A 25,470-nucleotide genomic window follows, 5' to 3' on the forward strand; every position below is an offset into this window, starting at 1 on the left:
TTTATTACACGTTATGTTCAGATTGCAGGACTTATATTGATCAAATTACTCACTTTTAGCACTAACCCTAGTTTGTGCCTTAAGATAGTATGATTGTATTCATGGGACAGAGCTATATGCATCCATTTTCTTGTATATATATATATTTTTTTAAATTAAAGCCACATAGTCAGCCACATAATGAAAAAAAATATCTATTTAAATCTTGTTTTGGAAGTTGTGGCTATACAGTATTTCCCAGTTCAAGATGGTCGCTGGAAATTTGCTTGATTTTTACCAAACCTTTACCACGTAAACTGCGATGAAAAGTTCTTTGGTAGTTATTTAGTAAATTAAAGTTATTATACATAATTCTATTTTTTAATTTAACACAAAACCTGTTCTGCAAAATGAGAAAAACAAATGTCACCTCAGGCTACCAAACTTGGAAATAATGTCACACCTTGGACAATTGTAGGATTTTTATTTCAGCAATTCAAACTCATGAGCTGAGAAGATTCTTTACAGAGTAAAATAATCCCCAAAACTGTGTATCAACCTTCTTGGTTTTCGGTCATGCTAGCCACATTCGTTCAGTAGGCCCATGTGTAAAGCAATAATTGCCCATTGTTAGCATGCATACACACTACACCTACAGTATATGGTGAACATGTAGCCTACATCAGCATATTAGCATAGCATTGTCATTTGGAGTGTGTTAGCTTGCTGATGTTAGCATTTTGCCCAAAGCTAGCATGGCTATAAACTAAGCATTGATGAAATATTGGCATCTTTAAAGAAAAACACATGCTTGGCTCTTTGTCTCAAACAAAGATAATAGCCTTAGTTGGATACATACAATGGTGCTTACTTCTTTTATATAAAGTCCCTGGGCTATACCGCAGCCCCATCATACAGACGTTAAAATCCAATGAGCCTTACCTAATCATTCACTCATAATCACATGCAATATTGTTTCAATCTCTTAATCATCAACTCTTCCCTCGTAAATTGTCCACTTATTTGCTGTTTCCCTTTCAAATCATTTCACGAGTAATGAATTAAATCAAAATGTCTGAATTCCCATTGGTTTGGTGTTCCCCATAAGGCCTTTATCAGCATGGTCACGTGGATTACGTAAATCCATTATAGTGCTAGAGTGTGGCAGTTGTACTACTACTTGCACTTTGCACCTCATATTTCCACCTCAAGGACCTAACAGCAGTTAATTTTCTGTCTTGCCTGAGCCGTGTTTCAATGGTAAGGAGGACACTGACAGCAAGGTTGCAGGTTGAGTTAATGATTCTTTCAGCGAGAAACACTGGACATGACATGTATAATATGAAAGGTGAGGTGACTATGTGGCAGTAGAGCCATTACCTTTGGTTCAGCAGCTTATTGAATTTCAGTTTCCGTCAGATTCCTCGTGTCAGCCGGGGAAAACAAGACAGATGACTCGGGAATCCACTAACAATAATAATTTCTCTTATCTTTTACCTGCTGACTAACGTAGCTCCACTGTTAAATACAATGTAAAGCAATGGGACAAACGAAAAATAGAATATGTTTTGCAAGTACATGTTTCACAAAGAACGAAAAGACATCCATCTTCTCAATCTGTACAACCCACTACATATTTGACATTGAGAAGCAGGTATGTAGAGGAGGTTATTCATCCTTGTCACTACTGACATTATAATGGTCTGAAGGTTAAAAAACCCAGATGGGTGTAAAAGGAAGAAAGGACTGAGCAACAGTTGTGAGATGAAGCATTGTCTGTGTCTTCCTCAAACAAAAATCTCTCTTTTCAGTGCGGAGAGTGGGGAATTCCTCTTCACAATGACTCTTACTGTTTAATGTAAAGACGCGTGTGCACCTGCTGAGAGGAATAGATCAGGTTAACGTTCTCCACAATTACACAGCACAGAAGCCTCAGTTGTTTAGCAGGAATCAATGCATTAGTCAATAATATATACAATGAGTTTAAAGAAAATCAGCTCCCTAAAAGTACACATAGTGGTTTCAACAGATATTGTATAATGGTGTTCCTCAGGTGTACCATGTCTTTTCGGCCACAAGCTCATGTTTGCATTCTAACACAGCTAGGACAGTGATCATGGTAGCCACTATCTTGTTGAAAACAATGATCTTGAAGCTATCTAAAATGTATTTTATTCCTAAGTCTGGAAACTACGAGAATTGAGTTTTTTTCTGTTGAACCTCAAACTTTAGTTTCCATTAAAACTTGGCATACTGGAACTGAAAAAAATATAGACTCGTTAATTGAAGGTTTTCAATTAAAGGTTTTCAATTAAAGGGATTCATTCAGGCAATACTATCTGTATTGTGGTTAACCATCAAAGTGTATTTTCTTAAAGATCTCCTACTACTTTTCTGGTCTTAATTTCTTGTTAAAAACTGCTATAGAGCAACCTGACACGAATCACATCACAAAAAACCATGTAGATTTTCGGGACACTCTTCCTCTCACCCTAGCGAGCACAGCAGTCTGCTCCACACACTGCTTTGAGCTTCTTCCCCCCCCCCCCACCCCCCCTCCTGCAAACCCCACTCGGTTGTGATTGGTTACCTCCCTTCCGGAACATTTCCAGCAGCGCGTGGGGGCATGGCCGGAGCTTGCCTGAGCAGCATTACCATACATGGAAACATCCGGGAACGTGACGACACGATACCCGGAAATTTGAACAAGTGAATTCTCGACCGGCTGCCCTAGTGTTTAGTGCTCTGCATTGCCACCCCAGACGGTAAGCAGGGAATACGTCTAAATGCATGTACGTAATTATTTGATACGCTAGTATGGTTAAACATGACTATAAATCATTATAACAACGTTTATAGGTCATAAAAGTCGAAAAGTATCATAGGTCCTCTTTAACATAGCCTATCAGAAAAAACTAAGCCAACCCAGAGGAAACACAACACAAATATGACATTGATACATAAACTAAATAAGTAAATTATATTCTTGTAAATTTAGGATCAAGCATAGACATGCTTGCAACTATTATTCGAGATACAGTAAATAATTAACAAATGCTGATCCATCTGTCTGACTCATTTTACACACATGGTGTTAACACTATTGATACAGGACTGAGACCAACACAGGGCCAGGATGACACTTACTAAAAGATGTATTCTTCTCTCTGAAACTTGACCTCCAGCCATAAATGTTACGTAATGGTCTTCCCCCACAGCTGAATGCGGGGACACCAGCACAGTGCGCGTACGCAGGCCATTGGGGGAAGCAGAACAATGTGTGCCCGCCCAAACGAAGTCTAGTTACACTTACTCACAAAGGCACAACAGTGACTTGCTTTATAGACATGGGCGCCACCTTGCCCCTGGAGGTAACAGTAGGCGAGATCCTGAAAGTGTTTTGGGGATAGACTATCAGGATGGGCGTGCTACATTAGCCCGTGTGCTGCAATGAGAGATAAAACATAGAAGGACAATTGGAGAAATAGAACAGTTATATTCAAGTAATGTTTTCTTCTTTCATGTTCAGTGGACAGCTTTTACACACATGTTGCCAAGTATTTGAATGGAGCCCATTTCTCTACGATCAAAGAAAGGAGAAGAAAAGGCTGCGGCACACTATATCTGTCTTCTACAAACACACCCAGTACCCTTTGGACAGGTAGTTAATTTTCAACTACAAACATAAAACGTGTTTGCTACAAAATACACAGCGATGCCGTCTTATAATCCATCAATGAGAGTTGCTTTTGTTTAGCTCGTTGACCATGATGTGAAGAGACAATAGTATATGCAGGCACGGCACAGGTGCACATGCCCAAAAAGTACAGGAAAAACCCTGGATGTCAATATATGATTGTGTTCTTTATGAGGAGTGTGATTCATCATTCATTCTTTGGCCCGCCCCTCTGCATTTAATCTCAGACGTCCGAGAGGTCATGGTGAGAGCCGCCAATTCCAGAGAGGAGCTTCTCTTTTTCATCAGCCGCCCCGGCACGCCTAAGGGCCAGGCGCGAGGACCTGAAAAACCAGCTGCCCTGACATTATTACTCTCAGCAGCAAGGGAGTAACAAGTGAGCAAGCGTGTAACCACCTCCCCTTCACTCTCCTCCTCTTTACATGAACACTCCTAAATTCCCACAGAAACCACACACACACAGACACGCATCTCTGCTCGTCTTGCAAAACTCTTTAGTCCTTTTGTTTGTGTCCGTCCCGTCTGTTGGTACCTGTAGGACTGTGATTTTCTAGCAGCACCTGGGACTTTCATTTCTCTCTCAAAAGGCGCTCACACACACACACACACACACTCTTCTGTTCCCCCAGAGCTGCTGCGACTGTCAGCTCCTACGCCGTTGGACTATGCCCCCCTCAGTGGTCTGAGGGAGGGGGCTCTGCTCTGCCCAGTCTCCCAATCCTGAGAAGGCTTGGGCTGTGAAATCAAAGAGGGGAGACGGTTAGGTAAGTCACAAGACTAATTCCCTGCTTTCTTCTTGGCAGATTTTCTTCTAAACTTTGATTTTGTCCCTGAGGTTTGAGGCTTTTCTGTGTGTGTGTGTGTGTGTGTGTGTGTGTGTGTGTGTGTGTGTGTGTGTGTGTGTGTGTGCGTGTGTGCGCGTGCATCCGTGTGTGGGTGTGTGTGTGTGTGTGTGGGTGTTGAGAGCCGGGGGGGGGGTTCTCCCCGACCCCCAGACAACATGGCAGGACCCGCAGGTGAGTCTCAGGTGAAAGGGAATAGCTCACATTCCAGGGAGCTCTCAGATTTAGAAATCTACTTTAACAGTTGAACAAGTGGAACGACACTGATTTACGTGCAGTCTCTGAGTTGGGAAGACTGTGTATGTTCCCAGCACTATCTGCCCCGTTTATCTCATATTGATAAGTGACTGTTTGATGGAACAGCTAGACTTATCGTCTCATCAGTTGCCATTACGTTGTAGGGAAATGTTACTGCCCCGGGTATAGTGCTGCTGCCCTAGTTCAGAGTGTTAGTTTCTACGATATGGAAGAGGCACCATGATGGTGCATTTTAGGCTTGAGGCTTTGTTTATGATTTGAACCGGGGGAGTTGACTGTGTTCTAAGAATAGAAAGGTTACCTGTCCACCTCACTCATTAAATCAGGCAGCAGTCGTGCATATAAATGTTAATAACTGTGCTGCACCCAGCCAGTTTAAATTCAAATAAGGCTAAAATTAGAATTTGGTTCACTTTGGTATGTCATGGGATATTGGCCAGTTATTCATTAATTGGCCAATCGTGTTTCCAAAAGAGCATAAATTTAAATCAGTGTGCATAATACAGGCAACAGGCTTTTCCCTCTATCCGTGTTATACAGTATAATATCCACTCATTCTAAATATGGATTTATGAATATACGAATTCAGTTATAAAGAGGCTGTAACCAGAGTAACACTGTCCAACCCTAGAAGCTGATATGAGCCCATTCTCACATGATCGTCTGGCTGGCTCTGCAGATGATAAGAGCGGTGCTATTGTATGCACTTTCTTTTGTTATCTTGATAAACTGGGATAAGCATTGTTTGAAAATATGCTTCATTATCAATCGGTAGAAAGCAGACTGTACACATATGCAGTCCTAACTTGAAATTAGCATTTTTATTTTAGACAGAATTTTGGACAATAAACTGAAATCTTTATTATCAAATGCTAATTGGAACATGGTGTTTTTCTACCGGAGCGCACTGAGGAGGTAATATTAGATTCATAAAGTATAAAACAATGAGAAGGGCAACTCAAGAGGAAACCCAGCTCCACGACATGACTTTATTCTGACAAACACGATGTATTAGTTATTTAATACAGTTCTTAAAGTATTAGTCCAATTATTGGGATTATAAAGCTCACAGGAAATCAAAATGCAGACAATATGAGCAGGTTTCAGTTATGGGAGTATCTATTAAGGAAAATAATCCGATTCTATGGGCCTATAAATACCTTGCGTTCCTTTCAAAATCTGTATTCACAGTAATCAGTTCAGCCTTGTGTCCTTGGGATACAATGGTAAAAATAGCTGTTGTGGTTGACTCCCTGACAGATTGAATTTTAAGAACACATTAGCGTAGTTCATTAGCTCAGATGGACTAACAGTGATGTGACCGCTACAATCATGTCTGAACAATGATAGACTGATTTTATTGCCACAAACATCCCTTTATACCAGCACTTTGTGCCTAAACAGACACTCTGTTTCAAACTCTGCCACTTGAGAAAGTGAACTGGATCCAGCAAAAGCCTTTGTCTTAAAAAGTATCAACATAAATATTGGCTTTTTTGTACCGTCTGCCAACCACAGAAATTTCATTTTTGTTGCCATTGAATACCAATTTGTCATGCTTTGCATAACTGCCCAATATACAGTGTAAGTTAAGAATCCATTGTGCAAACCTAATGTGCCCATAATAACAGGGAGTTTTCTTCCTCTTATCTTATTCATACTTTTTCTGACCTAGATTTGTACTCAATAGTTAGTAATTGAATGTATAATTTGTCATTGCTACAGCCTACATGTGGAGTTTATTGACAAACTCCGAATGACTTGACAATACATCTGCTGTGATTTCTGATTATTAAAACTTACTCTCACATTAAGTTTTGAGACTTACAGTACTATGTACCTCTCAACTACACCCATCTTTTTTCCAAATCTAAATGTTTTTAAATCTCCGACGTCACTCCGTCTCTTGCGTCAATAACAGGCCAACGCACACTGTGCCAAAGAACTGTCAGTAGTGTTGCAAATCTCTTGGAGGTCGATGAAAGTCATATTTAATGCATGACATGGGGAGTACAAATAGTCAAGGGAAATTTACATGCGAAGTGATACAGATGACCTCTGTTGCTGTGACTGTATGTCTGCTCTCCCAAGGAGAGCTCCACTAATAGCTCCACCTGTCTCTTATTAACCTGTTTCGGATTGACTGCTCAAATATTGACTAAAAGTTTAGTTTAAGTGTTCGTTAAAAAAGGTCAAGCTTTGACTGTGTTTAACTCAGTGCTTAGACGAACATCTGCAGATGGGGGGGGGGGGGAAGGAGACAAATCGAGTAAGCTAACAGCTCCGTCCGGGTATAAAACAGAAGGGGAACTAAATTGTTCCTGTTCTGCGTTGAGAAAACCAATAAATGATTTGTTTACAGAGGGCAGAAGAAAGGATATTGAATCTGCAGTGTGAGCGAGTAGGCCTATAGCTGCAATAAGTGGAAGAACAAACAAAGTCTTATGATATGACTTGCGGATGAGAAAGTCGATGCTGACGTCAGAACAACGGGTATCCTTGAGGTCTGCATGTTGATGATGGTGGTGTAACTTGTTAACTGGCAATGACTTTGACTTTGTGGTTTGCACTGTCACATAACCGGAAGTCAAATCTGCATTTCTGTGAATAGGGTTTCAAGTTTGATGCGGTCATGTGGATTTCTCTCACATTGATACCTACCTCCTGCCATTGTCTTCGACCAAACAAAAGACAGTGGCGTTTCCAATTGGTTGATAATGTTTGGTTAGTACCTTAGCTGTGTCGTACTAGGAATACTAATAGTTTGACAATCTGGGAGATATACTTCTTCTCTTTCTGATGGAGAGATGAAAAATGTAAACTACTGTCAAATCCTTATACTGCAAATATAAAGCTATATGCGGTTAGGATAGCCTAACTAGCATAAAATCTGGTAGCAAGGGGGAAACAGCTGGCCTGGCTCCGACCTAAAGAAAGGGAACAAAATACACTTACCAGCGCCTGTAAAATAATCACTTATCAACAAATCTTATATCATCATATATCATTTTAAGGTGGGTTTTTTGCCTATTTGCTGGTTGGTTTCTACTGCTACTAGCCAAGAAAGGGTCTGGCAGACATTAGTTTTAAGACTTTGGTTATTGTTTGAATTGAACAAACCATTCGTTGACAGATTTTGTTATCGTTGGACTGATCTATTGAAACCTCTTTACCAATGTTTTCATATTTACTTCACAGACATGACAGCGGTAGATCCCTTTAAGAAAAAACAAATTTTTCCATTTGTTTTCCATTTTTCCTTTGGGGATATTTTTCAGATGTCAGTGCATCTATCAACTGTTTCCTTTTAGTTGGTTGTAGATTTGTAGGTCATATACTTTATTACTGAATTTGAAATCTCAAGAAACATGAAGAACAAAATCAATTGGCTACTCACAGCAACTATTTCTTGTAATCTTTCTTATAGTTTTAAACTTTTCAAAACCATGTTCTTTAGGGGTTCTATAGATGAAGGTAGGCCCACCTCCCCAACGGTGTTTGGTGTTTTTTGGCACCAATGGAGCCTTCAAGGCAGCGCTGGTTAAGGTTAGGGTTAGGATTAAGGTTAGGGGATAGGGCCTTCCAGGCAGCACTGCCTTAGAGGCTCCCTTGGGGGCACAAAACACAATTGAGCCTCTCCAACACTAAAGTCAATTGGACGGGAACGAATGCCATGGAAATATTTTGTTTGTTTAATGTACTTAACCAATGAAGTGAGACAATTATTTTTTATATAATATGCTTAGAAGGAACAAGCTTATAAAGAACAAAGGAACATCTTTCAAGCTTGCAGGCTTGATTGGCTTATGTGCATGCACAACCTTGTTGGCAATGTGCGCTACAGGGCAATTAAGGTATGTGCTATAGGCAGTGCCAAGTACTTTCTTGGCACTGCCTATTTTTATTCCAGGATATCCGGTTGAAGTCATGAAGTGGGTGTAAGATTGGTGAGCAGCACAAGGCGTTAGTTGCATTTAAGACAATGAGTTGTGTTAACTGCAGTTGTTTATGTGATATCATGTCAAGACCTGCAATCAGTCTGGTGTATTACCCACCTCCGTCGACACACCCCATTTTTGTGAAAGAACCCACTGCATGAATCAGGGCCGCTGATTGATCTGATGAAAACCGCCCTTCATCGTCTAAGTGAACTGTTGGTGGTGATCAAAGTGATTTTCTTTCCTTCTAGGATAACTGTCATCCTTTCATTAAGTCCTATGGTCTAATGCACTAAAAAATATACATCATTTGTCCGTACTGCTGAAGCTCCTTAGGACAAATTTGTAATTTTAGAAATTGAGCAGCTGCATACTATATTCTGTTACCTAACCAATTGTGTTACCAACATTAACACAGCAAATAACCAGTAATCTAGATATCAGAAGCTGTCACTTCTGCAAACAGCAGACATGATATATGTCTTTACTAATCTCTAAGCTAATAGTACGTCAACACCAGGAGAGTTATGTGATGTTTGCTGTGAAGCCGGAAGCAGGATAAGACGTACATTACACACAAGTATCGAGTTCTAGTTATTAAAATCTCTGATTCGGTTTCTTTTTGAGTAAAAATTGTTGTTTGTGGATTATTCTCTATAAATCTTGAGAGTGTTAGCGGCAAAGTGGCGTGCTCTTTGTCTCTATAGACTACAAGGTGTCACATGTTCGGGGCTGTAAATGGTGATTTTACAATGCTTCCAGGATATGCACCTGGAAGGTGAAATGTAAACTTTAACATTCTATTAAAGGTGAAGGCCATGTACACATCACCTGTAGACACGTCACATGCAGAAGTATACAGTTTCCAGATATAGAGTCGAATCTCACAACCTCTGTGTACTTTGGCTAAAAAAAAATATATATATATTTATATATATATTTGAAAGAAAAGAGCATATCTTTTTTAGAAGCATTGTTGGTCCATTTGGGAAACAGGCTTGTTTGCTTTCTTGACAAAAGTTCAATCAGAAAATCGATAGCACTTTATGGTATGTAGCTGGGGCCAGTAGCTGGTTAGCTTAACTTAAAATAGCTAGCGAGGTTCTCTCCAAGTCTACCTTCATCAGCCCCTTTGAAGCTAACTAATTACTGTTGTAGCCTATCACACATATCTGTGATTTTTATTTTGGGGTTCAACAAACCAGATGTAATGTGATGTAACAATTAGTTAATTAGTGAGTTTTAGAGGCGCTCACAGGGAGACTTTGTTACATTTGGGCAGAGCGGGGCTCGCTGTAACCTGTTTTAGGCTAAGCTAAGCTAACCGGCTGCTCGCTGCAGCTTCATATTAACCGAAGTGGTAGCCTACTGATTTTCTCTGAATAACTATTCCTCAAATAGTGGCTGCTTCCGCGGCAGAAATAATAAGTCCACTGAGAGCATGTGTGAAGGAGAGAAGAGAAAGTGTGTCAGTGTATCTCTCGGCAACCAGGTGTTTTTTCAGAAAGCCAATAAAGTCTAACCTCCTCCTTTACACTAACATAGTAACAGTGCCAGCCACACACCTGAACTAAAACTGCAGTTTTATTTTCTCTTGTGGTTTGCATGTGAACTTATTCAGTCATGCAAAAATAAGCGCTTTTGTGTTGTTTTCTACTTTGCCTCTTTCATTGCCCGTTGACGTATTCTGATACAATGGAAAAGCCCAAATCAAACTTCCTGACTATATGATTTAATGTCTTTTATGTAATTTAAAAAGGTTACATATTATCCCACATGTAAATACTCTTTCTCGGGACCTCAACTTATGTTCAATGCCTCCACTGCTTTTATTTATTTATTGGTGTGAACACCTTCAGCATCTTTATTATTTTAACCCCCTTCCCCGTTCTTCTACTTTGTATGTGTTTTATTTATTCTTTCCAGTTCTTCATATGCCTGTTGTTGTTTTTTTCTCCAAGTTTGGTATAGGTTGGATGGTTAGAGGGTGTTTTTTATTTTTCTCTGTTTTAATACACAAAAAAAGGGAGAAAAACAATTGAAAACAACCCCAGTTTTATATTTTACATCAAAATGTATTCAAAAGAAAAGATTGATTATAATGTTTGACCTCTCCTTAGGTCAACTGATGCTCTATTACCTTAATCATGATCAGCGGGGATCTTCACAGGCAACAATGCTATGGAAGTAGAGGCTTTGCATACTTTGTCAGTTTGACTGTAATCAATGCAGCAGTCAATCTCACCCAGAGAGGAAAGGGAGTGTGGGGTGGCTGTGTGCTCTTCCTCGTGCAGGGGTTTTCAGCTTTTTATACTGTAGCTGATGCAAATGTCTTCCCCTTGAAGCACCAGCTCTGACTGTGCTTCGCTCCCAGCAGACACAGTGGGACGTCACTCATGGCAACATTTTGATACAGTATGTCTTCCTTCATCTGTCAGATTAAATTGTTTGTTTGACAAACTTTGACAACCACCATTATTGTAAAGCCTATCGTGGGCACACTGGATGCCTTAAGAATTAGTAAATTCAGCTGTAATGAGAAATACAGGGGAATAAGTACAGGTAAGGTTGTCTGAGGTTTAGGGTTAGGAGGTTTAGCTGCCTGCCAAAACATAGAGAAGGATGTTTTGGATGGAATCAATTCAGTATTATGTCGTATTCTAGGCGAGGAATCAGGTGATATACCCAAAGATGATCATGATATTGGCATGTGAGGCTTTCTGAACACACCTCTGTGTCAGGCGTAATGGGGAGCTCCTGTGATGTCGTAATATACTGTACATATATGTTGAACTGTGTGGATCTTGTGTGGCGGAAGTGGAAACTAAAGTAGGCAACAGGTGAATGACTCTTTGTCTGACACAAAGGCTCTGTGAAAGATGCTTCAGTGACCCTGAATGGAATCAGGGTTGTTTTTTTCCCTGGAGCTTAAAAACAAATGGACAGCGGGTGGTTTTATTTTACGTGGAGTTTGTATGAGTTTTAATCTACGAGTATGCAAAAAAAGGCGGCGTTATTTTGACTAAGGGCTCGGTCACAGACACATCCCTGACCTACGGCTGTATGTGGATTGTTTCCTGAACAGTAGTATCAAGGGATCCTCCTACGCACAAGGCAGGGGATCTCCGCATGACACACAAAAATAGCTTCGAGATCAAGATTAAGGTGTGTTGTGATTGTTAAATTGAAATAAAAACATTTTAAAACAGCCCTGAAGTAAGGTGACAGCTGATGTATGCCTGTATGCTGATGTATGCATCATAAATATTGCAAGTTTCAACAATTGAACACAAAATCACACCAACATAACAGTCGTTATATCATTACATGTTCAACATCATTAGGTTCCGTTATAGGCATACTTTGAAACGTATACGCCTACAACTTCTTTGTTTAGAGACTGAAGCACATGAGAGACGTTTGTGAACGAGTCGTCATCAGGGTTTTATATGTTTCTAGAGGAGGGAATTTAAAAAAAATAACCACATATTTATTTATTTTCTCTCTCTTTGTCAACTAATCCCATTAAAAAACAAACAAAAACAACAGTGCATAAGTCTATCTTTCGTAACTTCCGGAAGTCCCTTCCCAGTCTGCAGCATGCAGCTCCTTAATGTTGGTACTTAAGACTTTAAAAATGTAATTATAATTCAAACTAATTTTAAAGGCTTTGTCGTATTTTTAAAACAGCTTGGCACTAGTTTGTTTTTTTGGCAAACATTAGTCAAGCAAATGTAAAGTGTGTTTATTGAGAACTATTTTTTAGTAGCGGATCAATACACATATGATGCTTTTGCGAAATGTGTATGTGGGGTCGACTCAAAATCAACCCCAGTTCTTAAAAACATAAATGTTGGCACTGCAGTGCTGCACTATAACATACTTATGGTAGGCCTTCATGTCGGTACAATCTTGCCGCCGTTAGTCAGTGTCTGATGACAACATTCTGAAACCTTAAATGTTTTCTTCAGGCTTTAACAGACATGACAGTGATGCATGGACCTATAGCGTGAGCTTAAAGCCAGGTGATGAAGGGCAAACACAATGTAATCAATCCCATCTTGACTATCAGGAAAGGTTTGTCATTGCATGGCGTTGAGTGATGCAAGCTTGAGCATGTGTTCTGTTTTGATATTGATAAAAATGTAAACCATGAGCTTCATCTAAATAAAGATCCTAATGATGTCACTAATCCAGCCAGCACGTCAGTCCTGTGTTAGTAAAGTTGGAACTTATTAGCACTTCATACGTAATGCTCTCTTGTGGTTTCTAACATTCATTTATTGGTGCCACTCCCTCTGCTCTGTTTACAGGAGGTGCATGGCAAAGAGATTTTAACGTTCAACATCCCATTTTGTTTCCTAATTTTCGTCTTGCTTATTCTGTTGTATGAATTCTGCAGAAACGGCTTTATCATATAAAAAATTTCCCATATAATTTATTTTTGCCAGTGCTGTTTAATAGTGTTATTTATTTTATTGTTTGTGTGTCCGTGCAGGTTATTGCTGAAGATGCAAGCTTCAACTGTCTCACCTGGGACCAACACAGTAACTGCAGTAACTTCAAACTCAACCAAATCCAAAGAACAAATACTCATCCAGAGTAAGGATTTCTTAAGTGTGTGTGTGTGTGTGTGTGTGTGTGTGTGTGTGTTACTGACTTAAGTGACTTTCGGGGACACTAGACTTTAAACCTGTTGATTGGGGACAGCTTGTGCAATTGGGGACAAATGCCATGACACCAATTGGTAAAATGCTGGTTTTTGGTCCAGGGATTTAGGTTAGGGTTAGGCTTAGGCAAGTTATGGTGAATGATATGTTAGGGGGTGTGTGCAGACTGCAGATGTATGCATTCATGTTTTTGCGTTTTCCTCCTTGTCCTCTTGAATAGGACATCGATAAAAACACACCCTTGCGGAGGAGGTGTTTGTTTTGGACACCATCAGATTGTAGAGCATCCCCTATTGCCAAGATTCACTGAAAAATCTATTACGATGTAAGCCAGGCTTTATGAATAATAACCCATTGCGTCACGTCAGTCTAATCTAGATGGCTTGTACGGGAGTGGCGGCAGTAATACATTTGATAGTAGGCTACATATTTGTCGTGTTCTGTTTGCCTGTTAACAACACTGTTGCTAAGCTACTACACACACTGCTTCTGGAGAGAATGCACAAAATAATTGAGCAGAGTGAGTGTAACATGTAACATGGAATTTTGTTGGAAGATGACTTGAAAAGACAACCTTTCAAGGTGCTAATGTCTCTTTCCTCCTCCTCTGTCTGTGTCTCTCAGGCTCTGGGGCGATGATTGCTGTCATCGTCATCGGCATTATACTCATTCTCGCCATTCTGCTGATCATCCTGAAGACGTACAACAGGTAGGGCCGCATTCCCGCCTGACAGGACAATTCCTGCATAGTGAATGTCACAACACAATGTCAAGTGAATTCAATACAACCAGGCAGGCTATTTTTATCCATTTTCAAGGAATACCAGCCACCTGCTTTTGCTTTTAACCCTGTTTTAACAAAACTGTATTTAAGGTGAAGCAATGCTTACTCAAAGCTCAATATCACAGGCTGCCCATGTCCAGCAGTTGGACATATATAACCTGTGGGAGCAATAGCTATCCAGGTTTATTCAAAATGTACAATATTTACCTGTAGCAGAAGCATATCATAGTTTAACATGGAAACACTAATTCTAATTGTAACATTTGAATAAAGGAAATTTGAAATGTTCTGCCACTGCAAACCTAAGGGTCGGGACCCCACTAAAAAGTCATACGAATAATGTAAGGGGTCCAAGATAATTAATGAGATATAGGACATTATCAAAGATTTCTTCTCAACAAAACTATATTTCTCCTATGATTATTCTACAACAAGTTTTTATTGTAAAATATGGGATAGGGTTACCTTTTAAATTGTCTTAAACTGATTGATACGAATGCAAAACAGATACTGGACAAACCGAACTCGATATGTGAAGTAATTTGCATACATTTCTTCATTGTTGGAAGGGGGGCAAACGAAAATAAAGCTTGTTGTAAAGTCTGGTTTCTTTTTTTTTTCAAGTATGTGTTTTCTAACAACATGGTTTAATTGTTTTCCAGGCGGACACATGTATCCAGAGTCTTGGGAGTCAACGGTGGCTCCAAACCTCGTCCAAAGTTGTCACAGTCAACAACTCAGAGCAGCATGCCACTAAGCCCCATGGGGGTCAACTCTGTGTCGGGCAGCATCACCAACTCAAACCCGGCCTCAGAGAACGGCTTCCGGCTGCCACGAGCGGAGCTGAACAGCGTGGAGGAAAACCAAATAGAGCAGTTCAGCACACACAGTGGATCGACCGTGGTCACTATACATGAAACTCCGTCAATAGATAACACATAGCAACAAGAATAAAGGTTCAGTCTTGTAAGACAAAGTATTGACTGATGATGTGTTGCCTTCATGCCGTGTGCCGACTGAATACTGTGGAAACTTATTCTGTGACGTTAGTGTTGTCGATGTCAATCTCCTCTGACTGAGCCACTGCTGGTGACTACACGGATAACAAGATGTCCTTTTGGTGTGCAAATTATAATATATCGTGAACAAAATGGTACCAAAGCAGACACAATGGGTCACATGAAGGATGTTGCATGACGGAAAAACTGACACTTTCCTGTGAAGATTTGCTTTTTGGCTCCAGTCAGTGTTCAGAGTGTAGAGTTTTTAGTTTCTTACTGTTTACACTGTTTGCGGATGTCCAACCGCTACAAACACAGTGAAGAAAATGTCCAGCAAAAGACTGTAAATGCTTGACACCGTTGCCCCCAAGTGTGTACATTTCTGTATTAAAGGTTTATAATGTAAGTACATTGTAGAATAAGTATGAACTTAAGAGAAAACATTAGCCTATGAAAGAGCACTATCTGATATCACAGATTTAACAATATTCATACTGAATATGGTTGCCCTTGCATTATACTGTCTTTCTTCATCAGATTCTCTTAGATTAATTTTTGTTGAAAAAATATAAAATGTCATGTGTATTTTTTTTTACCTTGTATAATAAAGAGACCACAGAGATATTTTCTGGGTGTCAGCCTAACACGCTGATGGCTAAATCCTTTTTTAGTTTGATGCCAAACGATTTTGCACTTTATTAATAGTACTCCATCTTATTTGTAAGCCTATTGTTTGTGGTTCTTCAAATGAAATGATGAAAATAAAATCTATTATGTCTAATTGTGGCTGAACTGTTTTTATTTTTTTATGCTACATTAAAGACAATGTGATAGAAACTTCGAAAGAAGTTGAAAAATAATATGAAAAGGCCCAAATGCTTAGAGTGAGTAAATAAAAGAAAAGTGAGATGAATTACATAAGTGCTGTTGAGTTTCTGATGAACGAGATATTACTCCCCCTGGTGGCACCGTTTGGTACTACAACGTTGACAAATCCCAGTGCAGTATTCAAAACGACGAGAAGACACTTTGCGGCTTACAAATGAGACTGTCGATATACATTTGCTCAGTACTTGTCTTCGTTTTCTCTGAAGCCTTCTTGGGATAACTTTGATACGTTTAGAAGTGTTTACTAATTTGTTAATTTTAACAAACGTGAGCTGAAGTCAGAAGAGTCTTGAATGCAACTTTGACTTTACTGTTTACATCACGATGGTGACAATAGGTGAGCGGCTAACACGCTATTCATCCTCTTAAATCGCGATATTTGCCAAGAATATAATGGTTGCTTTTTAATTATGATATCGAAAACATGTGCTACGGATGTGATTCTTCTTCAGCGTGAATAAAACTGAGCTAACTTAAACATAGCTAGCTAATGTATTAGAGCTAATGCTAAGGAAGTCGGAAGAGTCACAGTTTGAAATGTGTGTGCTGTTTCTGTGTTGCAGTAGAGCTGCTGAGTCTCGTGCTGGTGTCGGTGCTATGGGGCTGCACAAACCCGCTCCTTAAGAGAGGCACAGAGGGCATAGAAAATGTCTCAAAGACCAACAGGGTCTCACAGATACTGGCTGAAGTCAAGTTTCTATTCCTAAACCTCAAGGTAAAACCCCGACATCCCTTCTAGTTCGCCAGTGTTTGAAATGATTACCTTTCCTTACTTACAATTGTTTTACATCTTCTTATTCCTCGTGCTGCTGCCCAGTACCTGGTCCCATTTCTCCTGAACCAGAGCGGCTCTTTGGTCTACTATTACACACTGTCCACCACAGGTGAGACACACGATTCAACATCACGGGAGAGTGGGTTCAGTCAGTGGTATTACAAATCAATAAACTGTTTTAACACATTTTATATTTCAATATGTCATGGCACGAAGAGCACTGGTGAACAAAAAAAAAAAAACTCATAACATTGCCAATAGCTCAGTAGTTCTATTAATATTAATAATTAATTAATACGTTAATAATTTGTCCCAGTGAGCCAACATGCAGAACACTGGAGGCCTAATTTGCAGTAATGTAACTGATGAAAAGCAGATCCTACATCCTAATTTTGAACATGTAGATATTTGGCATTTGAACTTGGAAAAATTAATGAAATGATGAATCAATTATCAAAATAGTTACAGATACATTTTCAGTTCATCCACTAATTGTTTCAGCTCTACTATCTGAATGAATCCCAGCTATTAGTTAGTTGAATTAGGGGAATTCACTCTAGAGATGCAACAGAGAGGTAAATCATTTCATGCATTTTGAAGATCTCATATATTTTCTTTCATTTTCCTTATTTTCTTTAAGAGTACAGCATAGTACTCTTATGGTCATTTTCCATTCTGTGTAGAGATTTGCGTCATCTGTGTGCATTGCAGGTTGGCATGTCCGTTTGTTATCAGAATATTAAATTCTCTCCTCTTCTCTCATGCAGAGTTATCGCTTGCTGTTCCTGTGGCCAACTCTCTCACCTTCCTTTGCACCCTGCTCACTGGCAAGCTACTGGGGGAAGAGTTTGGAGGCAAACGTAAGTGACTCATGCACCAGTTTGCTTTTTCAGTACCATGGCAGCAAGTGGGTAACTACAAGAAGAAATCTAGGATACTTAGATGTTACTACAGGCTTTAGGGTCAAATATTAGGCTACGGGAACATTTTGGGGACCAATTCAGCAGTGATAGACACAGACAAACATTACTTTACTGGCACGCCAAGACATGATTGAGCTTGTGCCTTTCTCCTCTCCTCGAACAAAACATTGTGTCGTTTGTGTTCTTCTGTCTTTTTTAAGATGTGCACTGCTTTATTTAGCTTTCATTTTCTTTCTTCTTTTACTATCCTCCCCCACAAACACCTCACTGTCTGCAGAGGCTGTAGCAGGAATGTTCCTTACCATGGCCGGCATCACTCTGTGTGTTTTAAGCTCCGTCGACGGCACAGGCGCCGGGAAGCAGAATACGACACAGCCTGCACCCTGACAAGAAAAATCAAGATTGAAGCAAAACTCTCCTTTTACCTTCCAGGGATTTCTTAGCAGTGAAGGCAAGAAATGCCCAAAAAGCAGAGAGTTGGAGCAATTACCAGAGGGGGCAATTTAGATTCAGACAACGCATCCTTGGAGCAACAATTCTGGTGGGAGAATTGTGCCTAAAATGAACTCGGCGTGAGCTTCAAAAGACCCGTCCAGACAACTCTCAAGCCACGTTTAAAGGGGAAGTGGGTTCACCTAAAGGCCAGACTAGATTTATTGGCGCTTTGCATAGAAGTTGCTCGTAGTTAACTTTAACATTTAAGCACTCTGCTGCCCCCGCCATGCCATGTGACTCCCATCTGCATAAATGCTACAGAGACCACATACAAATCAGGCTGAGGGTTTTTTGGAATGGGACCAATTAGATGTAGCCTTCTGGTTTAACGGGGACATTTGACTGCGGCTGCCTTCTGTCTGCTGTGGTGTGTTATAGGGAAGAGTAGGACACAGGAGGACAAATAGCTGTTTAGCTTATTTTCTTTATTCTTCCACTACTGCCTTATATATAAATGATATTACTGAGGTAGAATTATTGTTAAAAAAAAATTAAGAGTAGAGGACGAGTGACCTTTTAACCTGTTCTGCAAACTTGTCTGAACAGAAATAACAGAAATGTACATAGTAATATATATATTTATTGTCACAGTATTGAATTGACAGAACACACTGTACAGATGAATTGTTGTGTTACGATCTCAATCACTGATTTTTGACATTAAAAACACAATGCTTCAAATGTCTCAGCATAGTTTTCTTATTTACATACACTGCGTCTTCGTATATGCAATAATACATTGCATAATTTGACATAAACATAATATATGCATCAGTATTATTCCTGTAAAAGATGTTGGACAAAAATATCAAACAGCTGTACAATGCAGCAAAATACCCTTTTTGGGATGTTTATATCATACAATTGTTTTTGACTGTTGGCCTTTTTGAGTTCATGTAATTGAGTTGTTGCAGTGGATTGTATTGGGAGCCTATGATGGCGAGTCCATCCAACTGTAGTGTTTCATTTTATTTTGTGTGAGCTTGATCACATTTTCTGACTTAGAACTTCCTACATTCATGTTCTTGCTTGGCTCAACACCACAGTGAACACCAATCTAATCAAACATTCATATCGCTGGTTACTGGGTTATCTGCTTGGCCAATGGCTGTCGCTGTGATGACAACGATGTGATGTACTCGATGGACCTCCAGTGCTCACCAGTCCTCCTGACGGTGGTTCTGCTCTATTAATATAGAAGGGGCATCCTGTGGGCTCTCCTGTTAAAGCAAATGATTTGCAATAGCGTTAAAATATATATTTTTTAAATAAAATAACTATCAATACACTTTTCAGGTGTGCGGACGTGCCTTCTTTTTCCTGTTCTTTCCCTGAGAGCTAGATGACGAAGGCCTCGATTTTGAAGATGTCTCTTTCGGCCTTGGCTCCTTAAAAAGCAAAAAAATAGAGGCACATTGTTTGCTTTAGAAACGTTGTTATCCATATGCTACTGAATATAATGCTACAAAGATTGTGTGTGTGTGTTTGCTGCACCAGTATTTCAGCAGCAGACTCCTCAATCCCAGTGTCTTGCTCAGATTGAGGCTCCTTTCATAACAGAAAAACAGAAATAATACGCTCCTCTGAACCCATTCAAACTCTAAATGTAACCTGAACCTTTTTATTAGGACACACACATTATGATTATGTAAATGTAGCCGCCCACTCACCCAAACACACCGTACCTGATTTCCATTGTGCTTGTGTGGGTGTTCCTCCTCATTGTGCTGCTCACTCTTTATAATTTGTGCGTGTCTCTTGAGAAAAACAGATAAGGTTTTATGTGGGTTATTTTTTATTTTTTTTGTTCCTCCACATGCATAACACAGTATCATTTACACCGCAGTGTGTGTTTGTGTGGCAGAAATACAAAGATGGGGAGAATTCATTGAACGATTATGTTTTGGACAAGGGCGTTTATAGAATTACTTTTTGGACTCGTTTGGATCTGTTTTTAATACATAATCTTTTTTCCCATTTTCAGCCACTTACTAATCACACAATTACCTGGACTATAATAATGGATTTCTCATTTAAACCATCATGGGTTGAACATTTTCTAAATGACTGTATACCCCCAATATGTGTCCGTAGTGTGGTAAAAATTAGTGTGAAAGACCGACCGTGGTTTTTGTGCCTTACCTGCTGTGTGTTCAGAGGATCGTTTAGGTTGTTTACCTCTTCATCTTCCACTATTTCTGCAACTCTCTTCAGATAGAAGAAAAAGAGAGACTGCTTTGGCCCTACCTCTGCTCCAAACATATATTATGACATAGACATAAACATTTAAATACAGCACTGAGAGGATTGTTAAGCTAACCTGGTCAACAGGAAGCTCTGTAGCGGTGTTTTCATCCTCGTGCACCTCCTCGGCCCCTCTCACTTCCTCTCGTCTCTTCCGTGCCGCTCTTCTAAACACGCTGGGCTGGACTGTCATAAACAGTAAAAAGGGGATGCTGATGTCGCAATAATGATTGACACATTATGAAAACGAATCGAACTTAATTGTGAATGTGAATGTTTGATGGATGGTAATACCGGGTCCGTTGCTGAGCGGTGGTCTTGGCTGTCCCCTGTTGTTGCGGATCTTGACCGGCCTGGCGAAGAACGCGGCGGTCTCCTCGGGCCCCTCTCTACTCTGCTGTGTGGCCGGTGGGGCCGCGGCTTCGTCCCCTGTCGACTTCACCCTCCGCCCATCTGACTGAAATCCAAGGTGTACAAGAGATGAGGCGCTGCCGGTGTGCTCAATGTGTTTGGCAGTGTGCACCAAACTAATTAACAGTCTCTCGAAGTGTGAATGCAAATCAGTGGACATTTTTTTATATTTAGTTTTACCTCAGGGGAGTCGAGGAGAGCTGAGTCACTGTACTGGTCTTCTGGACCACTCCCTGCTTTCCTGTTCTAAGAGAAACACACAAGACGGCTCAAACCTTCACATGAACTGAAGGCTGCAAAGCGACCATTCTAAGACTTTTAAAGCACAAAAGTAAGGTGAGTTAGTTACAGTATTAACTACAGGTACCTCATTTCTCCTTAACAGCCTTCTCTTTCCTGGGTAATATCTGCAAAATGATGGAAAAAAAACCAATGAAATGTGAAGTAAGTGAGAGATAAAAGACAGACAATTTTTTTCCCCTCCATCTTTTATTTTCAACAGACAGTGCAGATGCACAGAAACACACATATTTACACACACACACACACTCACAGAGAGGACCTTGCAAAACAATACCTCTCTGTCGCTTTAGAAGTCAATAGCTCCACATATGGAAGTTTCCTGAACCTCTCAGTTCCCACGGCAACATAGCAGTGGCCGTTCTCCAGCTCCCCAGCTGAGGACACAGTCACTCCTTCCAGAGAGCACAACCTGATAAAGGCACATGGGTTACAGGGAGGCATTGACCACGTTTTTCTCTATTTGTATTCAATAGACTGTGTGTGTGTGTGGGCCTGTGGCTATCTGTCGCTGACACTCACCTGCGCACGGCTCCGGTGCGTAAGCTGACCTTCTCGGTGACCAGACTCAGGATCTGCTCCAGGTCCTGTCGCATGCCCCGAGGAATGATGAATCGGAATGGTGGACAGAGGACGTCTCCATTACGGAAAACGCTAGACAGAAAGGATAGGTTCGCCAATTTGAAATACTTCTAATTGTCCATCTTAAATAATTCCTTCAATAATAATTTTGTTCACTGACATTGTAACTCTGGGAATGTCAGGTACAGCATTTGGTCATAAAAAGTATGGGACAGGTAGCAACTGTGATCTGATGTGGCGCCAGATAAAACGTCAGATATTCACCAAAGCTGTTTCAATAACCTCCTGAAGGGAACATGTTTTTACCAAGTGGTGTGACAATCAATCTACATTCCAAGTTTTATAACAATGCATTCAATAGTTGAAATTTCACTCACAAGCTGGCGCTAAAAGAGAAAGTCAAGGGATCAAAAAAATCAGCAGGATTCATCCTCTGGGGACCTTGAATGTCAGACCGATCGAAAATTGTACAATCGACACAATATTTAAATACAATATATCTGGAAGATACTCTTGATTTGATTAGTTCAGATCTAGTTAGAGAATGGGTATTAGGAAATTATGATTTGTCATGTTTCAATATACATATGTGCATGGGGAAAGTGGTAAGACCTATTCTTAAAAAATAAAGTCCTCACACATTCTATCGAAATGTGCTCAGGATAAATATGCGTGTGTGTGTGTGTGTGTGTTTGGGTGTTTGTGCACATAGTACGTCCAACTCACTGTAAAATGCATGGAACTGGTATAAACCTCCTCCACTTGGCTGAGACATTTGGCCTCTGGGTAACTCTGGCCTGCGGAAGAAGACAGTCAGAAAGACCAGTTATCCCAAATGTTTAATGACTGACTAAATATTCTGCTCATGTCAGCTCAAGTGTCGCCGCAGCCATGGAAACTAACGTCATTACAGGACTGCTCTGATTGGCACACTTGACACGATGACTCAAGCCGCTACCCCATGCCATCTCCATCCATATCAATGAAATTTGGAGCCGGTGCGCGTGTCGGTCTCTGATAATGCAACTGGACTTAATCAATCAACCCAGAACAAACCAGACATTTGATAATCTTCCCTTATTGCTGAATACTTTGAAGTGGAGAAGGAGGCAGAAATGGGGGACAGTGACTGCGGGGGCTTTAGGCCTGCCCAGACATGCACATAGCCCTGATAACGCCACATGAAGGGCTTACCTCTTTGTTCCACCAGCGGGCTCGAGCACAACTCTCATACGGACACACTCCCTGCATTGCTCCACAGCAACCACAACACAGGCATGTGAGACTTTAAAACCAAGGACTCAGCTTTCCAAATGGCACACACCCAAGGCACACACAATCACCCTCCACTCCTTATTATGTTTTTTTTTTGCCTCTCTTCAGAAAAGCAACACTGACGGCTTAAGACTTAAGAAGAGCACACTATGCATCTGTGAAAACAAAACCAAAAAACAAGCGGCCATCTCTGCTAGCTGGACACAATATAAAGCATAGAGCACTTGTCTCAGTCAGCATGAGTGTCTGTCTGTGTGTGTGTGTGTGTGCTCCTCTGAAATCAATTTCGTGTTAATGTAAAGAGAGCTTCTGCCAGCATAATATCTCCATCATCATCATCATCATCATCATCATCGTCTTTGCCATGCCCTGTCTGCTCTGAGATGTACAGATATAGGTTTGAATTCAAGCAGCAGATATGAAAAGAGTTCAGATTCAATCCATTTCTTTGATGAAAACAATCGTAATGTCTGATATACTACATAATTACTGATCTCTGACAATATCCAGCTGTAATTACTGAATCTTATATCACAGTAGACCCTTAAAAGGGCGCTACAAGTCCTGAGTGACCGCTTGATGGACAGTACCAACCATTGGACCATTATTTCCGGGTAATTTACATGACAACTGGTGACATCAATGTGACGGTAAGAGCAAAGGGTGACTGGCTGTGACTTATCTAACTATTGTCAAACTGACAATATTAGCTCGTCTCTGGAGTGGGGGAAAAATCCTGCGGTCATTTTCATATACGACTTAAAGGTGGAGTCAGTGATCCTTGAGAATCTTGTTGTAAAAATCACTTTTTGGCAAAATTGGTTAATATCTCCTGTCCCTACAGTGTGCACTGAAAAAAATCAGATGATAATACACAGCCTATGCTCTGTAAATTGGTATGTAAACAAAGGGGACCCACCTTAGCCAGCAACATGCCCATTTACAGAGCCTAGGCTGTGTACTTACTTACTTACTCCTCTTCGTCCCCTATGGGACATAAGGCTTCAATGAGCACTCTCCATTGCATTCGGTCCCTGGCAGCATGTTGGGCCTCTCCCCATGACTTTATTATTTATTAACACCATATTTGTTTTGAGCGCACGCACAGTACGGAAAGGTAGTGGATGGTGAGGAGGAGATATTCACTGCTTTTGACAAAAAGTGATTTTGACAACCAGCATTCTCCAGAATCGCGCTGACTACACCTTTAACAGGAGTTCAAATGGATTGACTTGATTGGAGCACAGTGAGGCGTGGTGCATTCCTCCCGGTTAGATTTCTTGGATTAATAAGTGATGGACTGTGCTGCTGGCCTTAAAAGAAAGCCATCCACATTACAAAATAAAAGCCTACCTGGGTTTCTTCCCGGGCAGCGGGCTGCTTTTTCGCTCCTGGGTTCAGATAACTGCACATGATAAAAACAGATGTGATAAAGAAAAAACCTTAAACAACTCTTCTCTAAACACACGCACACACACACACACACAAAAACCCTTTTATTAGTGGAACTGAAGGATTCTTAATAACAGCAGAGTCAATGGCTTTTTGTACTCACTCCAGTTTCTTGAACCTTTCGAAGCCAGCAGCGACATACTGGGCTCCTGTCTGAAGGTCCTGCAGGTCCTGGACCCTGTGTCCCTGTCTGGGGGTGTACAGAGTCCGGATGGCGAGCCGTGCACCAATGCTCTGGGTCACTTCATTCAGAAAGGCCTCCATAGAGGACACCTGCCGCTGGTTGACCACAAACCTGCGTCCATTGTAGAAAGGGTCTCCATTCCTATACACCACCACGTTCTTCACTGGAGGTAGGAGAGCTAGGGCTGCGGTGCCGGCAGCCATCTCTGAGCCAGCTGTTACCTTCAAAGTCCACAGACACATCATTTTTGAAAAGGCTAGTGCATGCATACCATTTCACTCATACTACAACCTATTTGTATTCACAGACCATCTTCATACACAACATCACACATATAAGAGGATCTTTGGTCCTCAAAGACACTACTCACTCACAAGCCCGGTGGAAGATGAAAGCGAAGAGAGAAACTCACAGAATTGAAGGAAAAAGGTGATAATCGCTCCCTTCTGTTGTTGTGGTCCGTCTGGACTCCCACTCACCACATTCTGCTCTCCCTGTCCCTCTAAAACACACACACACACACACACAGACGCACACACTGCTCCACTGACGGCTGTGAGTATTTCCTGGTTGCTATGGCAGCATGACAGCAATGACTGGCTTTGTGGGCCAAGTCATCGGCAGCAACCACAACAAAAGAGAGAAAGAGGAGGATAGAAAGGGTGGGTCACTGTGTTGTAAGCTGAATCAATAAGATAACATCTACATCCAATTTGTATTTTCCCCACCAAAAACATTTAGCCAAATACAGTATATTATGCACACTGGCACA

The 25,470-nt window shown here is 40.7% G+C and overlaps 3 protein-coding genes across 4 annotated transcripts; 2 read left to right on the forward strand and 1 right to left on the reverse strand.

Annotated features, from left to right (window-relative positions):
* Positions 1-4,124: 4,124 nt before the first annotated feature.
* ncmap (non-compact myelin associated protein) lies at positions 4,125-15,915 on the forward strand. The gene is made up of 4 exons (XM_080042600.1): positions 4,125-4,440; positions 13,213-13,316; positions 14,009-14,093; positions 14,831-15,915. Exons 2-4 carry the CDS (start codon positions 13,226-13,228, stop codon positions 15,108-15,110), a joined length of 456 nt encoding a protein of 151 aa, XP_079898726.1. The 5' UTR covers positions 4,125-4,440; positions 13,213-13,225; the 3' UTR covers positions 15,111-15,915.
* Positions 15,916-16,185: 270 nt separating this feature from the next.
* tmem234 (transmembrane protein 234) lies at positions 16,186-18,915 on the forward strand. 2 transcript variants are annotated; one of them, XM_080042865.1, is made up of 5 exons: positions 16,186-16,394; positions 16,621-16,772; positions 16,875-16,941; positions 17,600-17,692; positions 18,033-18,915. In XM_080042865.1, exons 1-5 carry the CDS (start codon positions 16,382-16,384, stop codon positions 18,140-18,142), a joined length of 435 nt encoding a protein of 144 aa, XP_079898991.1. In that variant the 5' UTR covers positions 16,186-16,381; the 3' UTR covers positions 18,143-18,915. The 2 variants fall into 2 exon arrangements, with proteins under 2 accessions (XP_079898991.1, XP_079898992.1); XM_080042866.1 differs by having other exon boundaries at positions 16,624-16,772.
* A 627-nt stretch (positions 18,916-19,542) lies between these two features.
* On the reverse strand, positions 19,543-24,901 carry dcdc2b (doublecortin domain containing 2B; the record flags this gene model as incomplete). The annotated part of the gene is made up of 12 exons (XM_080042253.1): positions 19,543-19,638; positions 19,936-20,007; positions 20,393-20,458; positions 20,571-20,680; positions 20,789-20,951; positions 21,086-21,151; positions 21,273-21,312; positions 21,483-21,617; positions 21,728-21,859; positions 22,514-22,584; positions 24,416-24,467; positions 24,618-24,901. 12 exons carry the CDS (start codon positions 24,899-24,901, stop codon positions 19,543-19,545), a joined length of 1,287 nt encoding a protein of 428 aa, XP_079898379.1.
* Between the last annotated feature and the right edge of the window lie 569 nt (positions 24,902-25,470).

The sequence above is a fragment of the Ammodytes marinus genome, assembly GCF_949987685.1.
Source record: "Ammodytes marinus genome assembly, chromosome: 15".
NCBI lineage: Eukaryota > Metazoa > Chordata > Actinopteri > Uranoscopiformes > Ammodytidae > Ammodytes > Ammodytes marinus.

Coding starts and splice junctions, on each gene's coding strand:
- ncmap (XM_080042600.1), top strand. CDS start 13,226: ATGCAAGCTTCAACTGTCTCACCTGGGACCAACACAGTAACTGCAGTA. Junction 13,317..14,008: donor AGAACAAATACTCATCCAGA/GTAAGGATTTCT, acceptor TGTGTCTCTCAG/GCTCTGGGGCGATGATTGCT. Junction 14,094..14,830: donor ATCCTGAAGACGTACAACAG/GTAGGGCCGCAT, acceptor ATTGTTTTCCAG/GCGGACACATGTATCCAGAG.
- tmem234 (XM_080042865.1), top strand. Junction 16,773..16,874: donor TTCTATTCCTAAACCTCAAG/GTAAAACCCCGA, acceptor GCTGCTGCCCAG/TACCTGGTCCCATTTCTCCT. Junction 17,693..18,032: donor GGAAGAGTTTGGAGGCAAAC/GTAAGTGACTCA, acceptor CACTGTCTGCAG/AGGCTGTAGCAGGAATGTTC.